Source organism: Lepisosteus platostomus, chromosome 1 (genome assembly GCF_059453375.1).
Source record: "Lepisosteus platostomus isolate fLepPlt1 chromosome 1, fLepPlt1.hap1, whole genome shotgun sequence".
NCBI classification, from domain to species: Eukaryota; Metazoa; Chordata; class Actinopteri; order Semionotiformes; family Lepisosteidae; genus Lepisosteus; species Lepisosteus platostomus.
The window spans coordinates 42733147-42759238 of NC_142611.1; the positions used below are offsets into that span (position 1 = coordinate 42733147).

The following is a 26092-nucleotide window of genomic DNA, read 5'->3' on the forward strand; positions in this document are numbered from 1 at the left end:
AAGAAACTTTGGATACATGCTAACCACGTTTTGTCTTTTTCCTGAGAGCAATGGTATCTCACTTACACTCCTGTGTATGTTCTGTATTACAACAGGGATGTGGTAACAAAGTTCCAAAATTACAAAAAAATAGATAAAGCAGAGTAAAAGAATAAAGTGCATTTATAAAGGCCCGATACTATTTACTTCTTTAACGTCATGAAGGCAAACTGTTAATAAACGGTCTGCTTTTACTGACGTAACAACATGAAACACCCTAAAACTAAATCTAAATTATTTGAATTGGAAAGATTTCATTCATCCTCTGAGCTCAGCCCCACTGAAATGCTATTGAATGAGCTTCATAGAATATAACTCGTGGCATATGATTAGAGCTGTGCTAACAACAACAGATAGGGAAATACGGTTTTGCATGTATACAGCAGTATAACCATAAAATGATGGGAAAAGGAAGAAATAATCAAATCTGATTTGATTATTTGTAATAAATTTAAATTGTAAGAGCAATCAGTCATGTGACAACCACATTCCGCACGCGCCCTCACTAATTACCTCATTTTCTAATCACGCTGAAGCTCTCCGCTATTTAAACCCTCTTGTCTCGCTTTTCCACGCTCAGTATTAGAGTCCCTGACTTGTCAGCTTGCTGCCAGCTCAGTTCATTCCGCGCTCTTCACTCCTTTGGATTTTTCTGGCTTCTCGACCTCAGCTTTGGATATTGGATTAAGACTTCTGTTCTGCCCCTGTCGGATAATCTGCTCTCGGATCTGTACTAGACGCTCCGCGTAGGGCCCAGCTCTTTGTTACGCTGCCTCTCTAACAGTCACTGACCTCTGTTGTCTTCCTGAACTGTTTTCAGAAAATAACATTCCTTCAAATCTTATTTTACTCTCACAATAATATTTTATTCTACGATTAAAAGTGCACTTTCTAAAGTGATGGAATTTTGTGCATCACATTTACAAAGTAGCTTAGATTTTTGGCTGGTATATTTCCTATCCCATCCGGATCCCTTTGGAGAAGTTGACCTTATATGCACAGAGATCTTACCAGCCAAGGATGAGGGATTTCTGGAAGAGGCATCTGTGGAGGGGCTGGCAGACTGCTGTGAATCTCTGACTTGTACGAGGGCTCTGTGGTGTGAAAGAGAGGAAATGAAGTGTTAGATATTATGTGGAGCTGTGTAGGGAAAAATGAATAAAACCAACAAATCAGTGTCCATATTAGAGTCGGGAGATTACAAACTACTGCTGCAGACCAAAAGCATTCCAACAGCTCTCCCAGTGGACAGAGCAGAAGATGTTCTCCTTCAGTTGTCTAAAAGACTCCACTGTGGTTCCAAGGAGGGATGGTTGGCTTATCTTTACTTAAATGGAGTTTGAATTTTGCCTTAATGAGCTCAACGCAGATACCTTAAAATATTTCTTTAAATTTCTAGCCACTAAGTAGTATTTCCACTCTGACACACAATATGCTTATTATAAAACCAGCAAAGAAGATGTGTTTCATGCATGTTCCATCTTTAGCTGCAGGTTTTAACTTGTAGGTTTCCTGTCTTAATCACATTTACTGGTATGATATCACAAAGACAAATGGGATCATAACACCTGCTGCACAGGAAGCACAAAAGCCAGCAATTTACCATAATTACTGCTAAATATACACTGTATAATAGAGACAGGAGTGAAGTACATATATCTAAAAATGCACATTAGCTGCAAAAATTATTTCTCAGCAGACCATTTTAAATTGAGAACTTTCAATGAAAATAATGAAAACTGCTTTATTTTAACAGTTCTCATTAATTCAACAGCCATTTTATCTATCCTGTCTTTTATCAATCTATTTTCTGCATCCAAAACATACCTTACCTATAGGTCTTCAGTGTTTGTGCCACTGTCAACTCTATATAGTGCAGGCAGAATTTGAACAACAATAATGTCCTTAGATAATTTTCCATACAACATTTTACATATTAAACATATGAAATCCATACTACAATTCACAGAAATTGCCACCATTATAAAATGCAGTCTCTTGCAATGTGCTCTGCCTTCTTCTTACAAAGGATATCAAGGTCATATAGTTAATCTGCACATTCATATTCAAATCATTATTTATATATATATAAGTATTTATATATTTATAAATGTATTAAATATTTAGTATTATATTATAAGCATAAATGTTTCAGTCCAAATATCAGGAAATGGGGCGTTAACCCAGTTTAAATGTACTGTAGATGTTTTCTTAACTTCTTCTTAAATTTACCATGTACCTATACCTAGAATTTCTGCTATTTCAGGTCTGTTCTGTTTTTATAAGAGTATAAAAATAAACAACTATATATAAGCTAGGGGCCTGATGTGGTTTGGACTTGAACACAAAATGTGTGGTTCACCCTTTCATAAGAAATGCAATAGGAAAATTTGGGTTATGTAAACTACTCTTTAGTAAATTCTGATGACAAAACCTTAAGTCAAGGGGTTGCAAGATATAATGAAAGAGTCGGAACTCACAGCTCAATTGCTATGTTTTTTATTCTACTATTTTTAACTTCTAAATAAAATATGAATGGAGAAATTAAATATCTTCCTGTGTTACAGGAGACATGTTTTTGAGATGCGAAATTTCAAGAGAATTCAAGACAATAGTGTTTTTGCCCCGAATATAGTGCGTCACATGTTGCAGTGCATAGTTCAGTTTTGGACTAACCTTTTTCTGCTAGTACCCTGTTGAGAATGTTGGAGATCAGAGCCTTCTTTTCACGTACAGAGGCGGTGAGATATTCGCGGTCCAAGAGCTCCAAGAATATCCGCAGCTCTGACACCAACTCCTCCATTGCTAAAACAGACAGAAAACAAAAACGTGTTTTGAAAAAACAAATGGTGAAAGAAAACATTTTTTTTTTGTTACAGCAACTTTCTAAGACCAAAGGCATTTGTTCAGTTCATTAGTTTGTCATTTGTCTTCTTTTGTAGATAATGAAAAGGATACACCATTCTTAGGTCGCCGATCTGCAGATTTTGAATGCTCTACTTTAGTAGGCAGATTAGATCTACTAACACTGTGAGGCACAGTTGAACATACAGTACAGCTGTGCTATAGATCAGTAGTGTTCAAACTTAGTCCTGAGAGACAGCTGTCTTTTGCTTTTTGCTCTAGCAAACTTCTTAACCATAAGCTAAAGGATTTGAATTTTCTATTATAGGTGTGCTTTTAAAATGTGTTTTATTTTAGGTGCAGAAGCTGAAATAAAGCCAATTGTACTACATGAGAAAGAAAAACACCAACAGTGGGAGATATCTGACACTGTAATCCTGACCTGTGTCTGTTCATCATCAATTGATCGCCCATTAAGAGCTTTTTCGTGAGAAATGTGGAAGCAAATTCTTTATCTTCAAAACAAGCAAGGCGATCAAATATATACATCATCTAGCACCAATGATAAAGAGCACAGCTGGAAGGAAAACCAGCAGACACAGCAGTCCCTCAGGACCAGAGTTGAGAACCACTGTTTAAAAAGACTTAATGTCATGGTAGCAATTGGAGGGTCAGGCAATTTATTTTAGTATTATCAGCTCCATGCTTAACATAGCTCAGCTCCTTTCCTCCATTACAAGAGATAATGGAATCAAACATAGAAGGGAGTAATTTGCATCTGGTTGTTAAAAAAACCTTTAGTATAGTAGTTTTAAAAGAAAATAATACTGGTAGTGCATAGACTTGTGCACAAACTCACTTGCTGGAATGAATTCATCTTGGAAGGTACATTCTTGTATAATAAATCTATAATCATCTTCCTGCGTGTAACTCAGAAAATCTTAGGTACAGACATATAACAGCATTTAAACTATTTTTATCTGAATGCCTGTCATAAAACAAGACAAGATACAACAACTACATCCATGCATTCCATTGACTCTTTGATATACAGTAGCTGCCAAATGTAATATGTAAGATGATGAGACAGAACAGTTACTTGAAACTCTCAGAAAAGTAAGATAAAATACTACCAAATGTCAAAACTGCATAATTCTGTAAAAAAAAAATAATTGTCAGGCATTGCCAAAGTTTTTCTACTGATGACAGGTTCACACCAGGAAAGCTAAATCTGTAACTTCAGCATTGGCATATAGAAAACATCAAAGGGATGGAAACCATAAGAAAATAGAAGCATGCTCAAAGCTCAAAAGTAATATGATTTACTGAAATAACCTGAGAGACAAAAACAAGGCTAACACAACAACATCCTGTGGACACAGCACAGCTCAAGACTTGAACATGAAAATTTCAACTGATGTGGAAAATAGCAGAATGTGTCTCTCAAACTGTGCACTGTAGGCCATGAACATGTTGCTTTCATGCAGAATGTCTTCATAATTTTAAACTGCAAGGGATTAAAAATAGATGTTTCCAACTGTTTTTTAGCTTGGTTTTATTGTTTTACACTCTATTCAAACATGTGGAGATTCAGCTAAGCAATTCCAGACGTGTCAAGGTCCTTCTTAAAGCTATTATAGTGAAACTTGTAAAAGAACTCTATTAATGTTTATTTACGAAGGCCTTGCCTACATACAAGAAAGACATTTTTGAAGACCTCCTGTTTAATCTATGGCATTCTAGTCCTTACTGTGGATGATACCCATGACCGTACTCCATCCAATGGTTTCACAACAAATGGAAAAGAAAGTAAATTACAGCAGGGATCCTACTGCAAGAGTAAACTTGGCATTTAGTGCCATGATGTGATGGAACAGACCACCCTCATACAAACTCCAGTGTTGTTCTTTTAGATAGGAAAACAGAGAAAAACACACACAAGCAACTGAGACTGACAGGCACTGCGATGGATCCCAGAATCTGAGCTTTGTCAAGGGCACCACATCACAACTTACAGAAAATTGAACTTCTTAAACTAAACACTTGCAAACTAAAGTGGTCATCTTTACAAAAACAAACCTTTCTGCTTTTAACTCTACAAGCCGCAGGAGAACTTAAAAATGGTTTGAAGATACTGTATGGGTAGTAGTAGCACACTTTACTCTAGAACCACATCCATTGTTAAAATACTCAAAGTTCCAATAAAAACGAATTATTCATTGTGTTGTTGGTGCTTTGATGTCTGATATATTCCTTTGTTTTAAATGAAGATCCAATACTATACCTAAAGATTGTATACATTAATTTTATGCACTTACTGTATAAAGGTACTGTATAAAGATCTGTGGGCTTAAGACTTAACATATTTCATGCTTTTAATAAAAAACTGCTCTTAAAAAATGCTACTGGCTTCTTATTTCAGTCCATTCTGTAATATGTTATATGCTTTGAAGAGAACCAAATAAAAGAGAATTCTAAAGGAACCAACAAAAAGCAATGTCTTTAAGTAGAGTGCAGGAAAACAAAGTATCTTTGAGTCCTGTCCTAGCAAATGTATGTTAGTCCTTTTTTATAGAGAAAAGACATTGTATCAAATTGGAGATTTTCATTCTTATGGGGGGGGGGGTGGGAGTACTACACATCACACTACTTTACACAAATGTAAGATATTCCCTGTGTATTACTACTACACAGCATTTGAAAGCCACCTGGCAGCAAGGTGCTTGGGTACAAGCCACACCTTGCCTGAAAACCCCAAAAAGACTCTTGTTTTCTCTATGTCTTTACCGTATGAAAAAGTCCTGGTGTTGAACAATGTGATTTTTAAGTCCCTCCATCCCTCTATTTTCTAACCACGTTTTCCAATTCAGGGTCGGAGAGCAGAGCCTATCCCAGCAAACAAATGGGCGTAAGGTGAGGTACACCCTGGATGAGACGCCAACCCATCGCAGGACACACACTCACAACAGGGCCAATTTTCCCAAAAGGCATTTAACCCACCAGTATGTGTTTGGACTGTAGGAGGAAACTGAGGAAAAACCCACACAAGGAGAACATTCAAACTCGATGCAGACAGCACCCCAAGTTCAGAACCCAAGGCCCCAGTGCTGTGAGGCAGCAATCCTACCCAGTGCACCACCGCCTTATGACCCTCCAATCCTATTGGAGGATTTTATTACAATCCTATTTTATTACAATGTTCTATGCACGCTTGTTCAAATGACTTCAAAAAGACAAAAGCTGCAAGTCTGTTAAATCCATTCACTAACAGTTCCTCACATTTTTCTTCTTTGCACGTCCTCCAGATAAAGATGTACGATTTGTTTCTGTATACTTACTGTACATTCCATCCTCACGCCTTAGGATAGTACCATGCACACAGTAACAATAGATCATTTGTGGATCAAATATCTTGATATACTGTTAAATTATTATCTATAATGTAATAGGTATCTTATTAATGAATAGCATGAAAAAATGTTTTTGCTTTGGAGACTTTGCATTTTGAGGTCTGGGCTTGTGGGGCACTTAAACTCTCCTTTTCAGAGCCATACATTGTTAAATCACTTAATACTAAACAAAAATAAACAGAGATACTGTACATCAGTGTACAGAGATAAAAAAAAATAAACTGGCTTCCTCTGTTTAGGCACTTATCTAATAAAGCAACATTCCAACAAAACAATGGTCGACCTTAAAACAAGCTTTTTATCCTTTTGTGCTTTTACAGTGGCTTTGTTTATTTGCAAAACTTATTTCCTGCTATTAGAACTAGCTTTCTAGAATATTAAAAAGCTAAATTAAAACCTAAATTGGCCACTACCTCTTTAAATAATTCTCAATGATTATTCTCTGGCCAATAAACTATTGGTAAAGAAGTGTGATTCAAATTCTCTGGTTGCCAGTGCCTTCTGTGTAAATTATCTCAGCTCCATTCTCATAAAAGGCAAACTGCAAAACTGGTTCTAACACTGAAATGAGCTCCATTGCAGATATATAATTGGGCTCAACAGCAATGCCCAAAAGCAGTCCTAATAGGTAATATAAAAAAACAACTACTTATGCTTTCAACAGCAACCTAAAATCCTGGCCTCAGATTTCACAAAGAACAGCAGGCTGGTGCATGTGCTCTGGTGTTTCCGTAACGACCCTACCGACTGCTTGCCTTTCTGCCACTAAAGTTGTTTGAGTTGGCACTGTGTCCCTCTCTCTGAAGTAATTGTCTCAGTACGCTCTTTGCCTCACTTCCAGACTTACAGATTGCAGAGTTCCCCTTTGCAAAGCAGCCCCCATGGCCTTGTGAAAATCTTCAGTTCTTACATCAACGGAGAAACATTTTCCTCATCTACGGGCCCTGGTAACCAAAGATGGTTCTTTTTATTGAAGCAAGAACTAGTTTTCAAAAACCGCAATAAAACACTAGGCAAAAAACAAGATATCTGGCCTTAAAAAATCAGTGCAGGGAATGATATATTTCTAAGACCTTTTGCAATACTGCATTGTTTCTTACTGGAAGACAAATCTGACTTACTGTTGTAAATAAAGTTAAGCAGACTTTCTGAACAGCATTAAGGAAATATTTAAACTGTTTCTCTGAATTCAGTGTTTCCATGGACTGCAAGACACTTTGTTCTACAGGGTTACTTCAGATTAAATATGTAGGCTATTAATACAAATCTGTTCATACAGCTTATTTTAAAGTCTTACTCGATAACTTGACTTCAGTAATAGGGCCATACTAATTATAAATCAGACAAGAAAAACTATTTCCATGAACTTGCACAAAGATGTAAGGGAAATTCCAAGTAACATAGCACAGTTTATAAAGAAAGATTTGGTCTTGATTTGGTGGAATCATTTGAATGACTGGAGGATATCCTGAAGTAAAACATAAAATTGTACTAACTGCCTAAATTAAAAGTGGTCCTTCTGATAAGCCTCAAAAAGGGATTGCATAAAATCACCTTCGTATAACACTATGAACACATGAATCATTATGACACACTTGGATGAAATTGTTGGTTACCAATGGTTTGCAAACGATTTACCTTTTGTTTACTGGTAAAAAATGTGTACATCTGCAATATACTATTAGATCATTGTTGTTCCTGTCAACGACAACATTTTCTAAGATTATTAGAAAATCCATGTGTTGGGTATTACTATTTGGAAGTAGACAATGGCAAGGAATGAGCTACCCTAAACCCTTCTTCAGACAGCCCTGATGGGGTTTAAGTGACAGATCTTCTTAATGGTTTTAAAAAGTCTGATGAGCAATTTAAACGGAACTGTACATCTACAGCTGGCTTAAGAGACAGTAAATACTGGCTAATGGGACCTTATATCCAGAGAGCATAGTCTGCCTGGTTGAGTTCTAAGCAATCAATCTTTGTTAATGTTAAATCAGAAAGTATACCACTCACTCTGGGTTTTGACATGGCAAAGGAAAAGTATCAGCAAACGTTTTAAACCCATATCTGCAAAATGGCACTAAAAAGTGTTTAGGAGGTAGAGTGACCAACACTTAAATAAAGTGAAATACTGTATGCATGCAAGGCTATCAACAGTATTCACTGTTGCATTTTGTTTAAATGTAACATATAGAAATGTTGCTGAAAGTGAAATCTTCACCCACAGACTATATACAGCTGTTTTTTTCAAAGGAAAGCTTTCTTCTCTCCTGCAGGAAAGAAAAGGCTAAACTACCCTGTGTGTAAATTGATCTGTCAAAAGCCAAACAGAAGTAATAAAATGCAGGGTACCTGCATCTACCAGTTTTCATACAAAAAAGAAAAATGCTGCAGTTTTTCAAGGAAACAGTCTTACAGCAAGACGGCTTAAATCTAAAATTTTAACCCAAGTCGTTTTAACTGTTTCATCCAATTCAGGGTTGAGGGGGAGCCGGAGCCTCCCAGCAAGCACTGGGTGCAATGCAGGCTACACCCAGGATAGGATGCCAGTCCATTATAGGGCACACAGACTATTCAAGATTGCACACATGTAAATAAGAGCACTCTTATTTAATAATAAGAGTGGGATACAATTTGTAATGGTAAACTTCTAAATGTTAAAAATATATAGTAGGTTGAGTAGTCCGCAAACACGTGGATTAAACTTCAAGGGAACACACAGACAGCTGTCAAATGAGCCCTACTGTCTGTACCAAAGACAATCCAGTGATTATGATATTCAGCAAAAAGAAGACTACTATTCATCAGCTGTAGAGGCCAGGGGTCTCAGGTTGCACTAGCTACACCCAAGATACAATTTCCACAGACAAGTAACCACAGCCCTAATGATACCACAGAAGGCCAGTGGTATTACAGTGCTACAGTAAAAGCTCTCTTTCCATCCAAAACCTCTGCCCTCCCTAATCCCCACTGAGCACTTTCAATACTGTTCCAGTTATGCTACTTATACTAGGAATGTGGGACAGCCCCATCCAAAAATGACAAATGCCGGTCGGTGTTTGTGTTTCACTAAAGAAAAGCAACTCATTCAACATTGTTTTGTTTTATTCAACTTCAACTGCCTGTTACTGGCTTCTGAAAAAAAAAAACATTGTAGAAAAGCAAGTGAGTGAAAAAGGTTCTTAAAAATTCTCTCAAAAAAAACCATTTAGACCACAATATTGTATCGGTCTTGGTACTGTTTGATCAGTTCAGCACAAAATACTGTTTTTACTTATGTAACAGTTACAGTCAGGATTCTTATCGAAGACTAAGATTTTCTGAGGTTTGTTTCGTAGAAAGATTATGACATGACATAAAAACAACAAAAAGCTTCACTCACTCTACACTGAATTAGACCGCAGCAGAAAGTACAGTACAACAAAATCTAGTACTTTTAACTGGCAGCAAAATACTTCTATAAAATACTGTTTACCTCATATAATATCACTTAGAACAGTATCAGTTTCTATACAGCAATCATGATAATTATACATCATAGTGTACTTTACGATTCATTTCTATTATCTGTTTTTCTGCTGTTGCAATTACAGGTATATTGTACTTCCATTATTTACCCTACTTCAATGTTTGCCTTGTGTTTGCTTCTAAACACCTTTAAAAGGAAGCTTGGAAGACTGTGTATTATACAAATATTGTTTTAGAAGAAATGCATTAGCTTCATTTATTTTTATTACATGCATTTACGTTGACTTGAACAAAAAGCATGCATTTTCTTTCGTGTCCAGTCGCATACAATCCACCTAAACAGTGGTCCCATAAAACCTACAACAAAAAGGACTGCATCTCACCTCTGGAAGCAAACAGAATAGGATCACTCCGCATTTTGCAGGCAAATGCATCTAATCCCTCCGCTCAGTGAAGCAAGCCTGTGCTCAGTTGCTGAATTTCATTAACTCCTGGGCTACTCCAGTGCCGACAACAGAACCCTAACTGTTTCTATCAGCAGATCCGGCTCCACACTACATTACAGTCTTACAGCCTACTGGTGCTCTCTCTGCTGCTCACAAGCTCTCACTGGCAGCCTGCATGATCCCTTCTGAACAGGGCGAGTCTTGTTAAGTGCCGCTACATTCATTCAGAGCTATGACAGAGAGCCAGTGGGCTTGTCCTGCCTTGCAGAAGCCGACAGAGCTCAAGTCTGTTTGGCTGGAGGGAGACAGGGCTCCTGTGTTCTCAGATTCCAGAGTGGAAATCTGCTGTGAGGTGAAACCGCATAGGCTGCCCAATTCTCCAGTTCCCAGTGGCAGATGGGGCCCAGCTACAGTCAGCCACCCCCGGGGAGAAGGGAATCAGCAACTTATGGTAATGAAAGGCAATTAAGGCACAGCTTGAAATTTGCAAAAGACTTTCCCCCTCCCATTGAAGGGCCAGATTCGCATGTGGCTGTCGGCAGATGAAGAACAAAGCAAGTCGGGGCAGATATGCGGACTCAAGGGGGGCAGGAGTCGAGAGGGATCTCTACCATCTTCTCTGACTTTTCTCAGTCTTTGTTTCAGAGTTGATAAGAAAAGGGGGCAGATCCTAACAGCAAAGTCTTGAACTTTACTCTTTCTTTTTATTTCTGGTATGACATGTACACCGAGTGAACACCGATATGCAAATAAAAATAAAACTATTATTGGCTCTCAATTAAATGATGCGTTATTATCATTAAAAAAGTACAGAGCAGATACTGCATTACGCACTCTTAACAAACAAAACAGTATCAACATAAATTCTAGGCAATTAAAACATACATTTTGTGGACACTTGCAGTTCCTCACTCAAACATATTCCAGTTAACACACAAATTCTTATCAAATATTACAAGGCCTACAGTTTGAGAACCTGTGCAATGCAGGGAATTAAGTTATCTTACTGTACCAACTACTACATGTTAGAGCAGGCCTATGTGATGTTTATGATGAAAAATTATTGTGTTATTCTGCAAATGTTATACAAAATCTTGGTCCAACAGAGAAAAATCATTTTTTCCTGAATTATCCATAAAAGTCCTTAGTTATGGATTGTGTTATAACTGTCACAAAATTTAGTTAAAATTAAGAACAAAAAGATGTGTCCATTTCAAGTGTATGCTTCTAATTGAAATTATGACAAACATTAAACGGGCTTCAGGCACAAAGCAATATATTTTTATACTTCTCTTTCATTACTGCATTTATTCATTTTGATTTCAAATTCTATTTGATTGGCAAGATTTCTGCCTGCTGCCCGCTTTTTTGGCAGTAGGACATGCAGTTTCCTAAACGTGGCGTTTTTCTGACTCTTGTAAGACATATCTATGTCTGTGCCCAAACTATAGCCCTGCTCTGAGAAACAACCCTGGAAAACCTACAGAAGATAAAAAGATATGATATTAAAAAATGCATTCAATTTCTCTTTGTTTTTTTTACAAATGTTCATTAGCGGTTTATTAATTATTAAGCATGTAGCTTCATGCTTTTCAAAATTGTTATTTTCCAGAACATGTGTATCTCTTGTTGTTTCTCCCCACAGACATTTGTAATTTTGTCTGATGATGCATACATACATTATGACAGAAACAATATAAATAACTAAAATAGCTCATCTGTCTTCCACGGTTGCTTAATTAAATTTCACAACATCCAATAAGACTAAAATTATAAGTGCATTTTTGTCCATGTCTAAAGCAAGTTCAAGCTTGTATTGTCTTACACATTCTTTGATCTCAGGCTCAGCAGAGAAAAATCTCAATTCAGGTTTGTAAATACCAAACCTCAGCGCAATATCAACCTTCTGTCTAGATTGTCTGCTACTGTCTATTATGTAATATTATCTGCCTCCAGCTAGGTATATGCCTAAGCGTGTGTAGTTATTTTCAACTCTAGACTTCATTACCAAAAACAACATTTTTGTGAATCGTTTCTCAAAATATTGCAAATACAATTGAACTTCAATATCGTGGGGATGGATAATATTAAAGAAATCAATTTTACAGGACTAAACAATCCTGCTGCTGCTTCTTATTAACTACGTCATGTACTGTAAGTTTGTTTCCTTTTAATGCGACTACTCATATTGGAAGGGAAAAAATCTACCCAGAAAAAATTATATCCTCTCTTCTAACTGAATATCACAAATTGTTTTCCATAATCTTCATCTGAAAACAGCTTCTGAAGGATGACAAAGTAACCCTTAGAAACAAATGGATTAGGTGCACTTTGCTAGTGTCCCAAGTCATTATATGGAAGCAGAAAAATTTATGCTTTTAAGAACATATTAAATACTACAAGACAGTGGTAAACACTTATTTCCCCACAAGATCACCATTTAATTGCTGGCAGACTGTTGGAGTGGTAACCAAGGGTGTGTTAACTGCTCCCACATTAAAGACAAGACTAAAAACTGGGAAAGGAAAAAATATCAAAGTCTTCTTCCTCCAACCCTATATTGAAAAAAAAATGGTCTAGTAAAAGAAACCCACCCTCAAATTCTTCGTAAAATATCTGAGATCATTTACAATAATTAAATCCATTTGCACTCTCCTGTTAGTGCTACCACACCCTGCCAACAGGCACTTTTAAAGGCAGGAAAAAAGGTTATGCTGGAACACAGCAGCCATTAGCGGCAAATCAAATCAGCCTGGAAAACAAACCCTCATCAACTCATCATTCAAAACATGTCTATATTGCTGTTAATTTGCCCTCAAACCCATTTTCTACCACTGGATATTTGTCCATCAGGGAAATACTGATGTTAGAAGGTCATGTGCATAATATAAAGGATTCGCCGAGAACATGTCTAAGCCTGTGTGAGCTACAAGAGGTATCCTAGTAACTTCCCCAGAGAGGTTCTTCATCTGCACTTTGACCCTACATTGCTGTTGCTAAGCTAGCACCATTGGTGGCCTTGTAAGTCCTCTGCTGTTGAAGACAAAGATGTAAAAACCTCTAGCAGGAAAATGGGACTTATGCTTAATATTTTTAGCATTTTTCCTATTTGAATTTGTATTTACACCCAATTTGAAACCACTTATAGTTTCTTTACACCTTCTGTAACAACAATGAGATAATTCTTTAACTCGTGAAGCCATTCACATGTTAACATCACAAAAAGCCTTAAAGATACCCAAGTAAATAAATAAGTGCAGTAATCCAATCCTTGTCTTCTTCCAATTGATCAGAGGACTGTGGATTGCAATTAATTAGCTGAAATTACAGGACAAATACACAAAAAAGTATTAACCTACTTAAATTATGGAATGAAGTAGGCATGATTTCTAATGGGGAAGAGTTTCACATTTTTAATCGAATGCTGTTGTTGGAAGAGTATTCTAGAATATTGTATATATTTTGTCACTTCTTAAGACGTATTTATAAATACTGTACCTGTATATATATTAATATGAGCTTGCTTAGTTGATGCCTATATCCAGTGCGACTTATAATGCACACAAATCTATAGATTTAGTATTTTTTTGAGGAAGCAATACAAAGAAAACAACAGGCATGTTAACATGCAACTATAATAACATAAATCAATAAAATCACACTAAGACAGGCAATAAGGCTGTACGTAGTAGCTGTGCCAGCATGCGTAGGCTGAAAGGAACAAGTAAAGGATTATTTCATGCCAAAAAGAGAGGAAAATTAAACCTTTACTTGTTCCTAATAAGGCTGTAAGTACAATGCTAGTGTCATGCAAATCAAATCAAAACGAAATAGTAAGCATTAAAACAAAAAGAGACAACATTCTTGCTTATAGATGCTTGCTTCAGCAGGGGCAATGTGGCTGCTCTTGTGGTGTTCAATAAAGCACTTTCAAAACAAAACAGGATATTGGCAACTACAGACCTCCCAGCTACACTACGCAATTGGGGTTGGGTTGGTGGGAGATTTTGTGCCTAACGGTGAGGGATTCTTTAAATAAACAGCCTTAAAAACGTACAACCTCTGAACACCATGTTCATTTTTTAGCACTTGCTCTCAAATGGAAAGGTTACAGCACTGACAAGTCCTTACTTGACAAATATTTGAAATTAAGTATTTATGGTTTGAAAATTGTCCAGGCAATCCTCATGCCGTGTGCTGGTCTTTAAAAAAAAATTAATGAGTACTTGTAAGCAAAGTGTTTGTTTAACGAGGGATGAGCATATTCATACATATAATATTTTAGCCAATGAACTGCATCTTGCGAGATGTATGGGAAGAGGTAGAAAAAAACAGCATTTCAACTGCTGTTCTATCTTTAGGTGTGAGCAAAAAATAATAATACTTGAGTGTCAAAATATCCAGCACAACAATTTGCATATGGAACCAGGAAGTTTAGACACCAGCATAAAGACAATATGCCACCCGTACTAGAACATTGTCTATTATCAGCTTTAGAGGCTTAATTAGAAACAGTCTCAGACTCCATATGGTTAAGACTGTAAATGCAGACAGGATCAGAATTAAGTTGGATATAATCTGTTTAACAAACCATCATATACTAAAATCAGAATACTTTTAACAAATTTAAACTATAGCTCCTTTCACAGATTTAAGGCACTACCATTAGAATCTAGAGATAATATCTGTCTTTATGAAAAAAAAGCACTCCTTCGTTCTCTACTGTATTAGATGCACACATTCTTCTACCAAGCAGAACATACTGTAAGAACATAAAAAAGGTTTTCCAAACATAAGTTGGCCATTAGCTCCATTCAGCTTGTTTGGAAGTTAGTAGCTAACTGATCTGAGCTGGGTTATTTCAGACTACAGCAAGGCATAAAGTACAAAGTGCCACTTGTTTTTAGCTGTAAAACATAGGGTAAACTTTATCAGTACCCTTGAGGGTTTTGAATACTTGATTCAGGCCGCCATATACTCTCTGTTCAAGAATAAAAACGTTCATTTCTTTTAGCTTGTCAGTGCTGCACATTCCTTTACGCCCAGGAGTGTACTGTATCTGGTTGTTCTGCTTTCGATGAATGGAGGTGGAAGCCTACTGGATATTACCACTAACACCAACATGATTAGTATTGGTGCAGTCATTTGGGAGTTCTGCAGGGGTTTCGTCTTTTCCAAAGCACAGGTGTTGAAGTCTTGCCAAATTTTGTTTTGATTTCAGGAGCGAAGGCTATTCCCACTTTTTTTCCCCATTTTCCCTCTGAGAAAAATAGGAATGGATAGATGGTTGTTTGGGTCCACAGACACCAATAACTGTATCAGTAGACAACCTTGTGATCTGCCGGTGATTTGTGGTTGATAATCTTTGTCCATGCAGTCACTTAAAGTTTGGCATTAGTATATTAACATCAATAATGCTCTGATGGTTACCAACAAAATAATGGAAGGCGCAAGACTGGAAAACAAAGGATTACCAGTAGTTTTCTACTCTTTACAATAAACACTGTTGATATTGTTGTCAAATCTGTATTAATGCAAACCATTAAGGATTCATTAACAATATCTTACACAGGATGTTTGCAATTAATGTATACTTATTTAACTGCTTAACACATACAGTACAAATTGCAGAACTTCAATTTAATATATTTTGGTTGTGCAGCATACAAGTTGAACATACTGTAGCAATGTTTGAAATAAAAAGTTTTATAAAGCATTCCTACTAATAAGATTCAGTCTTTGCTTAAAAATGACAGAATCTGGTTTCTAAATCCTAGCTGAACTCATTAATACAAAACACTGAAATGAGTAAGCTTATCCATCTCAGGCCCTGACTGGGGTCATGTTACTTGTCAGATGATGTCTAATAAAGTAACGTCATATATTGGCTGCAGGGCTGCCACAGTTACACCCACAGATCTGGAAGACATATCATCATCAGCAAGTCCTTAAAGGCTCATTTAATCCACTATGAACTCAAGGTAAAGTTCCGTTCCAGAGAAATATTTTTATTATTTAATATAATGTAAGTAACATTTTTCTTTCAACCTAAAAAAAAGATTAAATCAGCATATGTACTGTAGCACTGCGTGCCATTCTACAGATATTTAATTAAAGTCAACCTTGAAGTACAAGGAGCTTAGGCAACTGTGCAGGGAATTGTGCTGTTCAGCCAAAATTATTATCAAGAAATAGTCTGGCGGGTTTTCAATAGCAAAATGTGGTACTAATGCTCATCATATCCTTTTTTCAAGCCAGATACATCTGTGGTGTTTCTTATTACACCTTATGTTAGAGTGTTGGAATGGTATTTACAGATAGTAAAGTAAAAGAGTTTCCATCCTAAAACACTGGTGTAATGACCAGAAAGCTGCCAGAAAATCATTGCTCTTCTACCACAGCTAAAAGATAAAATCATATCTTATAATGGATAACCGACCTGAAAAGGTACAGAAGGCCATGTTATCAAGGTTCAAAGTTTGAGATGGCACTTAAAATCTTTTACAAATCCTTCAACCATTTGGAATTTTATCTTAAGCCATATGTCCTTGACCAATTTAGGTGTAAATTTAATCACAAATGGAAAATACAGTGCTGTGATAGAACAAAAGTATAGCAACCCTCACTGTGGGTGATAATATCCTATTTTATCTCTGACAAAACATGATAAGTACTAATCCTGTACCACCTCATGTCAGAGAATGTTAGAAAAGGCAATTTAGTTATATCCATAATAGAACTCTTCGAAATTAACCTTACATGTGAATCCTATAAAACATCAGTTACATTTTTAATGGCTGATTGTCTTAAAGGTTGATAGATGTGATAGAATTCCTTTTTTTATGTTAAATTGGAGTCAGATCTGTTAAAAAAATTCTATGTGTATTCAAAAATGACCAGCGAACCCTTAATTGCACATCGGGAGTCAGCAAGCAACAGACATGGAAGGATCTCTGTGGAAATTTAAATTACCGAGGTAAATTGCTTCCTCAGTGCTGTTTTACACATATCCTGAAGCAAATCAGTCTCCCCTTCCTGCAGACAACATGTGAAAGCACTGTGACCGGGAACAGGCTCTGGGTCTCAGCTGGTGGTGCCACAACTAATAATCAGACCCTCGCAGTCGCAACCAATTAGAACGCATGTAGTGCTCCAACTGGTCCAGTAGTAAAACCAGCCCCTTCATCTTACCATCTGCTTCCAGCACTGCTGTGGACACTACGTACAGGAATATTAAGGAGGTAGTTATTGGATTTTCCTGGATCTTAATAGTGCATCTGGTGTAGTTGGGGGAGTCGAGGAGGGTCAATCAATTATGGCAGTGCTGTGATAAAAAAATATTGTACTTCTATGCAACACGGTACTATTGTTTATGTCAGAGTACATCCCTTTATCATACGTTTTATTAATTATTTTTTATCATGTTTACATCACAATAACAGACAAGACCTTTCATTTGGAACCTGTCTAATGTGCAAATTATAAAATGAACATGCAATGAAAAACTTGCATTTAAAAAGAAGACAGGGAAGCTGCTTTTTTTAATATCCAACAGAAGAGAGAATTAGAGACACAGATTATGCAACATCAGAACAATACTCAATATGGACCAGTCGATGCTTCACGGAAATGGTGGGTCGTAAGATAATCGAATCGGTAAAGAAATGATTTTGAGGATTCATCACAAGAACCTATTGAAAACAGGTTTTCAGTGGGGTTGCATATTTCTAGCTTGAGTTTAGTAAAAAAAAAAGAACCCAACTAATTTCTGTACAAGTGGGTCTATTTGTTGACAATGAAAAGTAAGAAAAGCCTGATAAGAGACATAGTTTTCTTCTGACCTACTGTGCTGATGCAGTTATCTTCCCCACAGCAGAGACAGCTGGATCACTGTAACACTCTGTACTGTAAAGCAATCTGGGGGAGCTGAAAGAATTCTTCATGTTCCTCTTCAAGAATGAAATGACCTTCACAGCATATTGGTCATGCAATACCATTCTACATCGGGCCATGTTTATAAATGCATATGTATTAATGTAACTTTGACTTAGTATCTGTCCCTTTGTGTTGGATTGTCTGGCTGAACACTTTCAATGCAAATATTATCTTATAAAAGGTCAACCCAAAAGAAGACCTAGGCATCAAACCACATGCTGTGCGTTTCTGTGAGTTTACAAATGTTGCAGTAGAATTTTACAGAAAATGTTTTTAAGAATATGTCACCAATACAAAAAGCATGGATTACTTTAACTTTGGGATTCTGCCTTTTTATTTACTCATGCTATATTGCTATAGCATAGCACAGTACGTTACAAAGGAATTCCAAGAATGAAGAAGGGAATTGTTCATATCTTTTCCATGACAATCCACTTGACTAAGATCACCTGTGCTAGACCAGACATCAGTAATGCAGTAGATATTTTCAATCACTGCCATGAATGCAAAGCGAATGATCAGGCAGAACGATCCGTCTTCTAGTCACACACACAGGAAATTCACTCCCTCCCCTTGACAAGAACATCATACTGTAGCAGTTTTAACTGTCCAAAGAAAGTCTGATGTGGATTTCTCTTCTAAGACTTTATACTGTATGTATGGGGCTGTGCTACCTGTTTTCCTGTTACCTGTTGTGTGTTCCATGTCAAACACCTTTGTACTGAAGAAATGACAAACTACTATATTTCCATCCATTGCCACTTTCAAAGAAGCATTTTCTATGATGAATAAAAATCAATCCATTTATTGATATAAACCTTCAGTTAAACACTAAGGAACATGTAAGATCTTTCTCATTCAAATGTCTCTCGACACATAAGATTAGGAATTGAGTACAAATAAATAAGTCACTCTTTTAAAACAAGTTAATTCAACAGTCTGTCATTCCAGATATAATTACCACAACACTGCTCCCATGAGTGGAGACAGAGAGAGGTTAGCCACCCATTATCTGAGCTTGCTGTAAATTTGCACCAATAAGTCTCCCATGGTACTCACTTATTTTCTTTATCAGTTCAGTCATTCTGTTTAGGGAAGTAATTTGTTTGTCTTTTCATGTTGGAAAAACTAATACCATATCCATTAGGAACATTATAGTGCTTCTAATAATCTGTAAAATTATTGAATTTCGTATAAGTGTATATAAGTGCCAATGCTTCACCTGGCATCTAAACTTCCCTTTGAACTGACACTGAAAAAACAGTCATACGTTTGCCTGAGACTTTAATTTTGTTTAGTAGTCCGTATGGACACATTTACTCAGGCAAATTACATTGAATGCCATATAGCAAATTCGAAATTAAGTTTAACAGAAAATATTGTTATATAATAGCATGGTCAGGAAATAACCCAAGCGTTAGGCAAATTAAAGGCTCATGGATTCTTTTTATTCTCAGGCACAGCTCTGGTGATAGAGTAATAAATCAGACTTGGACATGAAAAATATTTCTAAACAATAATTAAGACAACAGATTGCATTTAAAAGGCCTTCACTACAGACCCAGATTATCCATTATGTAACCCTGTAGCCCCAAAACACTATGCAATAACTTAAAATGCTATAAATAAACCTTTGTCCTAATAAATGGATCATAAACAGAACTAAATCTCCCTTCCTACAACACGGGTGGCCAAAAGTGAATTGGAAATAATTCAAGAATGCATCACCGTATTCAAGAGTGCATAACCAAAGTACGAGAGAATGTTTTTAGTCTGAGGATTCCACACTACAGGAAAACACAATGACAAAAAATAAATAGGACAGCAAGCTTTTTGTAATAAAGTTAAGATAATTTATACAAAATGTGGTCTCCAAGACTAATCAGAACAAGCTCCTCTCTCATGGCGCGAGTTTTGAAGAAGAGGAGGGTGATGGAGATGTTTACTCCCTTGTCTATTTATGCTGTGTTCAATGGCTGCTGGATGTTTTATAATTTATTATTGGTTATAATGATTTACATTTGAGTTAATAAACCAGATTAAATCATTAGAAACCCCCAATGATCTTAACCCCCTTAGCCCACCTCCAGACAGGTCAAAACCTCAAAATGATACCCAACTTTTACGCTTTTTAAATGTTTATTAAAATCATTTAGTTATTAATATTTAAAAACTGTGCCTTTTCCTCAATGCATTTCTATCAAATTCGCTAGAATAATCTAACTCTAAGACACACACAATGAAGAACATGCTTAAGGAAAAAAATGTTGAAAAGAACTGAACTTTTTTACATTTTTTTTTTTATGAGTGATATGATGAATACAATATTCATTGGATATATACTGTAGTTGTTAGGCTCCTGGCAAAGTCAAACAAAGAATTTAGTTGAGTAATTCATTTCATTGAGGTTTTGTTGATAAGATAATTCTCAAACACTGCAGAGTACTTAAAGTTGCATTTTTGTAAGATCAACTCCTACATTTTGTGGTTTATGTTTCCTTACATTCATAACAAAAACACAAAAGTGAGCCCATCTTTCTGGATAAATTCCATTATAGATAAAATCCATCTGGGTTGATAACATAAGCCTCTCCATTTAAGACTCTTGTATTAAATCTTATTCAAAGTGTATGTGCTGCAATTGTGTCTTAATCATTTTATGGAGATGGAAAAATGTTTAGTGTCAATGTATAAAACAAGGCAACAGTGTGGGGAAGTGTCCAAGGTTCTGGGCTTGTAGCTGGAGAGTTGTGATGTTAAGTCAAAGTTAGGGCACTGTAATTGCACCCTTGAGAAAGGTACTTACCCTCAGGTTGTTTCAACAAAATGCCCAGCTGTATAAGCACGGTACAGAGAGCAGTTGCTTTGGATAAAAGTGGCAACCATATGAATTTATTAGAATGAACTTTAAAAGACTAAAAAAACAAACCTTATGAAAAGAAAATGTTTTAGATTTATCCTCAGAGAAACATAACAAAAGGTGAGGCTGTAGGTTGCTTTTGGGAGTCCTATTCAACTTCATGAGAATCTTAAATATTCACTAGACTCGTTAAAGAATAGTCACTAGATTAAACTTGTCAGTCAGAATAGGCTACAGACCGCAATAAGAGGCCAATGAAACATCAACAAGAAAAAACAACAAATTGCACACAGTGAAAAAATATGAAGTAGTTCAGGTGGGTAGCTGCGTCGGGAACTGGAAAGCCTTGTTCCTAGGCTGCAAAGGAACAAGTAATAGGTTTTTTCCATGCTGAAAAGAGAACATGTGAAATAATATTACTGATTTTGCTTGTTTTTAAACAAACGAGGAACAAAGTCGGCCTTCTGTAATACTGTAACTTGTCAATCTTCACAACATATGGTGTGGCTACCACAGCATATAACAGATACAGATTCTGGTGTGCATGATTTGCACCTTATAATTAGTTTAAATGTTCTTAAAGTGTTCATGCTAAAGATCCTGTTAGTCTTGTTGTTAACCCTTTCAATTCCACTACCTAACTACATAATGTACCATACCACATGGAGAAAATGTCATCAAAAGTTTCATTGTAAGCAAACAAAAAATAAATTCAACTTCCCAGCCAAGGGTTCAGATAGCCACAATTACAATTTGGAAAATAAAGTAGGCAAAGCTCATTGGGAATTACAATTGAGGTGAAAGCAAAAAGGTTTGTTCTGCTTCTGGTTTCTTTAATTCTCCAATTACTGAATTTGTTATGACAACAGTGTAATCTGCAGTGTAGATTGGTTTACTAAGTGAAATGAACCAGACTCTAACCAGTGGTTTTCAAGACCCCAATTAACACTAATCTTGGACTATCTTAAGTTATTTCAAGTAAATAAGTCTGGCACTACAGCTAATATTGGACTGTAAAAAAAACACTGCAAAAAATAATGCCTATTTAAGATTTTTTTTTCTCAAACTCACTAATATGATGCTTACCAACTCATACTTTGTGAAACTTTATTCTTCAGTAAAAGGTAAAGGTAACAACAGTGTCACAGTGGTTCACCAGGCCAGAAATCCTGGTTTCTGAGGTGTTAAACACACTAGACAGTACAGTATGTGCTAGTCCATCTCCATTGCACTGCTGGTCCCCACTTATACAACTGGGGGACTGGAGCAAATAAGGCAAATACAACACCGGTGTCTGTTAATCTGCTAGTTAAGAGTACAAAGGCTTACCCACTACACTACACTACAGTGGGCGGTGCGGTGGCTCTATGGCTAAGGATCTGCGCCTCTGGCTGGAAGGTTGCCAGTTCATATCCCGCAGCTGGCAGAGCAATCCTACTCCGTTGGGCACCTGAGCAAGGCCCTTAACCCCAACTGCTCCAGGGGCACCAGATAAATCGCTGACCCTGCGCTCTGACCCTAAGCTTCTCTCCCTGTCTGTGTCTGTGTGTCTCATGGAGAGCAAGTTGGGGTATGTGAAAAGATAAATTCCCAATACAGTATAATACTGTATGGCCAATAAAGTGATCTTATCTTATCTACACTGCCCCCTATTCTCCAGTGATAGTTTTAAAAATAATATTCTACTTTGTTCTAAACACTGTGCTGAAGATCAACAAGGTGATAATCTGGTAAGATGCTTCAAGAAGCCATTGCTTGTTTATTATGGAGCAACTTATTGAGAAATACAGACTAAATTTCAGCTTCTTGCTTATGGACTCTTCTAGTGTTGACACAAATATAAATTACTTGGACTTATTTGTTAGGATCCCCAAGTGATTTGACTGTTTTCCAAACTTTCACATTTGAGGATAATTTTAAACCTTAAATAACAAATGTGCCTGTCACTAGAGTGGAAACTAATTTGCTACTTCTGAACGAATAAAATTGCAAATTGACAGGCACTATGATCCCTGGTACTTCTCAGATTTTAATTCAGATTTTTAAGATACCCTATCAGAGTTTAAGTAGTTCTTAAAAAAAAAAGGAATTCCTTCAGTTCAGAGAACAAAATTCAAATAATAATGTGGGTGATCCTTTCGAAGTTCAAAAGGTTTTCCACTAAAAGGAAAAATGGGAGAGCAATATTGTATGTTTTAAAAAAAAGAAGACCACTTATGACCTAATCTATACTTTCCATTACATGAAAACCATGTTGGAGCTTATTTTTACAGATTCTGGCACCAGTAAAGCTTTTCTGGGTGAGCTCAAGCTGTGTTTAATAAGACTGATGATTCCATTCTAGAGCCTCGCCTCTCTGCAAGTGGAGTGACCTGATCAAAGCAACGCAGCAGCCAAAACAATGAAAATGACGAGACAAGTTCTGCTGTGTGTGTCAACGTTTTGGGTTGCCTTATATTAATGATTTCAGGTTTAATGGAGGTTTTACATCTTGACAAACCATGGGAGCTGTCATATAACTGCTCAGCAGTGAATTGAGAATCTTTCCCCAAGGAAAAATTAAGCAAAGTGTGACTTTGTTTTTCCTGGCAGTTGAGGTACTATCACTCTTTACAGGAGTACGAGGCTGTTGCAGTAGCTTCACTAGACATTAGTACAGTGATTTCATCAGGCTACTTTTACTTACATCCATTCACTTTGTAATCACTTTATCCAATACAGGATCATGAGGGCAAGGTCACAAAGCCTATTCCGGCAAGTAATGAGCACAAGATAGGAAACACCCTAGACAGGACACCAGTCCATCACAGGGCACATACAGACATAAACACACACACACTCACACCAGGAACCAGTTGGAACAGATGTCAATTAACCTACTAATATGTCTTTGGGCTAAGGAAACTACCTCAAACATGGGGAGAAACATAATAATAATTTATTGCATTTATATAGCACTTTTCTGGACACTCCACTCAAAGATAGTGATGCTAGCTAGTAATGCTAGCTTACTACCTAGTTAAGCTACAGGTAATGGGGATCCCCTCCACCACCACAAATGTGCAGCTCCACCTGGATAATGTGACGGCAGCCATAGTGTGCCAGTACGCTCACCACACATCAGCTTTCAGTGGGGAGGAGTGACTTATGAAACCAATTCATAGTTGGGGATTATTAGGGATTATTAGGAGGCCATGATGGAAAAGGCCAATGAGAAATTTGGCCAGGACACTGGTAAAAAACGCTCTGGGATTTTGAATGACCACAGGGAGTCAGGACCTTGGTTTTTTGTCTCATTCGAAATTACGGTGCCTTTTTATAGCATAATGTCCCTGTCACGATACATGGGCATTAGGACCCACACAGACCGCAGGGTGAGCGCCCCCTACTGGCCCACTAACACCACTTCCCTTCCAGGTACTGACCAGGCTCACACCTCCTTTGCTTCAGTGGGTTGCCAGTTGTGAGTCGCAGGGTGACATGGAAACATACAAACTCTACACAGGCCAAGAATTGAACCCAGGGCCCCAGCACTGTAAGACAGTAATGCTAACCACTGCGCCAACGCGCAGCCTCCTCAATACATACTTTACATAATCAATTCCATGTTAAAAAAGTTGAGTTTTATAACTTTGAGAAATGAATTGATTTCTCCAAGAATTATTTTGAAATATTAGTAAAGCCATATCCAACCTATTGGGGGTGCACATCTAACAATCTTTTCACATTAACAAAGCATTTTTCTGTCCCCCTTCTCCCTGTTACCTTAATTTACAGTACGGTAAGAAATGATAAAGCATTTTCTACCCTTAATAAGACTTCATACTGTTGTTAAGGAAGACATATTTTTGAGATGTGCTCCTGCTAATGAAGTAATTTATGGCATCTGCAACATCCAATGAAACAGAAATTAATGCATTTCTTTTTTTTCTTTCTTTTTAGAGCATCTTACTACACATACTGTATATTGCGTGTTCATTATTTGCTAGACATTTCGCAGTGAGAGATTGTTCATGCATTTGATACCAGAAGTCAAATCAAATGCAGACACTTTTTTTTAGAGAATTTTTGTAGGGCTGTTTTTCTGAATGACAAATTTATCCTTTTCTCAAATATATAGTTAATATACTGTATCCTGTTAAGTTTGTTCTTTGCCTGGGGCTGTTAATCTTTTTTCACTTTCCCAGCTCAAACTTCAGTTACTCATAACGGTCATAAAAAACACTTGACTCATAATTAACAGGTACATACTGTAAGATGACTGTAGACTCCAGATAATATACAGTGCCTAGCGAAAGTATTCGGCCCCCTTGAACTTTTCAACCTTTTGCCACATTTCAGGCTTCAAACATAAAGATATAAATTTTTTATTTTATGTGAAGAATCACCAACAAGTGGGACACAATTGTGAAGTGGAACGAAATCTATTGGATTTTTGAAACTTTTTTAACTAATAAAAAAATGAAAAGTGGGGCGTGCAAAATTATTCGGCCCCTTTACTTTCAGTGCAGGAAACTCACTCCAGAAGTTCAGCGAGGATCTCTGAATGATCCAATGTTGTCCTAAATGACTGATGGTGATAAATAGAATCCACCTGTGTGTAATCAAGTCTCTGTATAAATGCACCTGCTCTGTGATAGTCTCAAGGTTCTGTTGAAAGCGCAGAGAGCATCATGAAGACCAAGGAACACACCAGGCAGGTCCGTAATACTGTTGTGGAGAAGTTTAAAGCCGGATTTGGATACAAAAAGATTTCCCAAGCTTCAAACATCCCAAGGAGCACTGTGCAAGCGATCATCTTGAAATGGAAGGAGTATCAGACCACTGCAAATCTACCAAGACCTGGCTGTCCCTCTAAACTTTCAGCTCAGACAAGGAGAAGACTGATCAGAGATGCAGCCAAGAGGCCCATGATCACTCTGGATGAACTGCAGAGAACTACAGCTGAGGTGGGAGAGTCTGTCCATAGGACAACAATCAGTCTTACACTGCACAAATCTGGCCTTTATGGAAGAGTGGCAAGAAGAAAGCCATTTCTCAAAGATATCCATAAAAAGTCTCGTCTAAAGTTTGCCACAAGCCACCTGGGA

At 37.0% G+C, this 26092-nt stretch overlaps 1 protein-coding gene across 3 annotated transcripts in view; it reads right to left on the reverse strand.

Moving 5' to 3' along the window:
• The window catches only part of afap1 (actin filament associated protein 1), a 108880-nt gene that overhangs the window by 43340 nt on the left and 39448 nt on the right, over positions 1 to 26092 (reverse strand). The window contains exons 1-3 of one of the 3 annotated variants that reach the window (XM_088629273.1): positions 10145 to 10497; positions 2716 to 2844; positions 1051 to 1133 (exon numbers count right to left, since the gene is read on the reverse strand). In XM_088629273.1, coding sequence (XP_088485399.1) covers positions 1051 to 1133; positions 2716 to 2844; positions 10145 to 10178 — 246 coding nt within the window. In that variant the 5' untranslated portion in view covers positions 10179 to 10497. Of the gene's footprint in view, positions 1 to 1050; positions 1134 to 2715; positions 2845 to 10144; positions 10498 to 26092 lie in introns of those variants that run through there. The other 2 variants (XM_088629291.1, XM_088629283.1) reach the window with 2 other exon arrangements.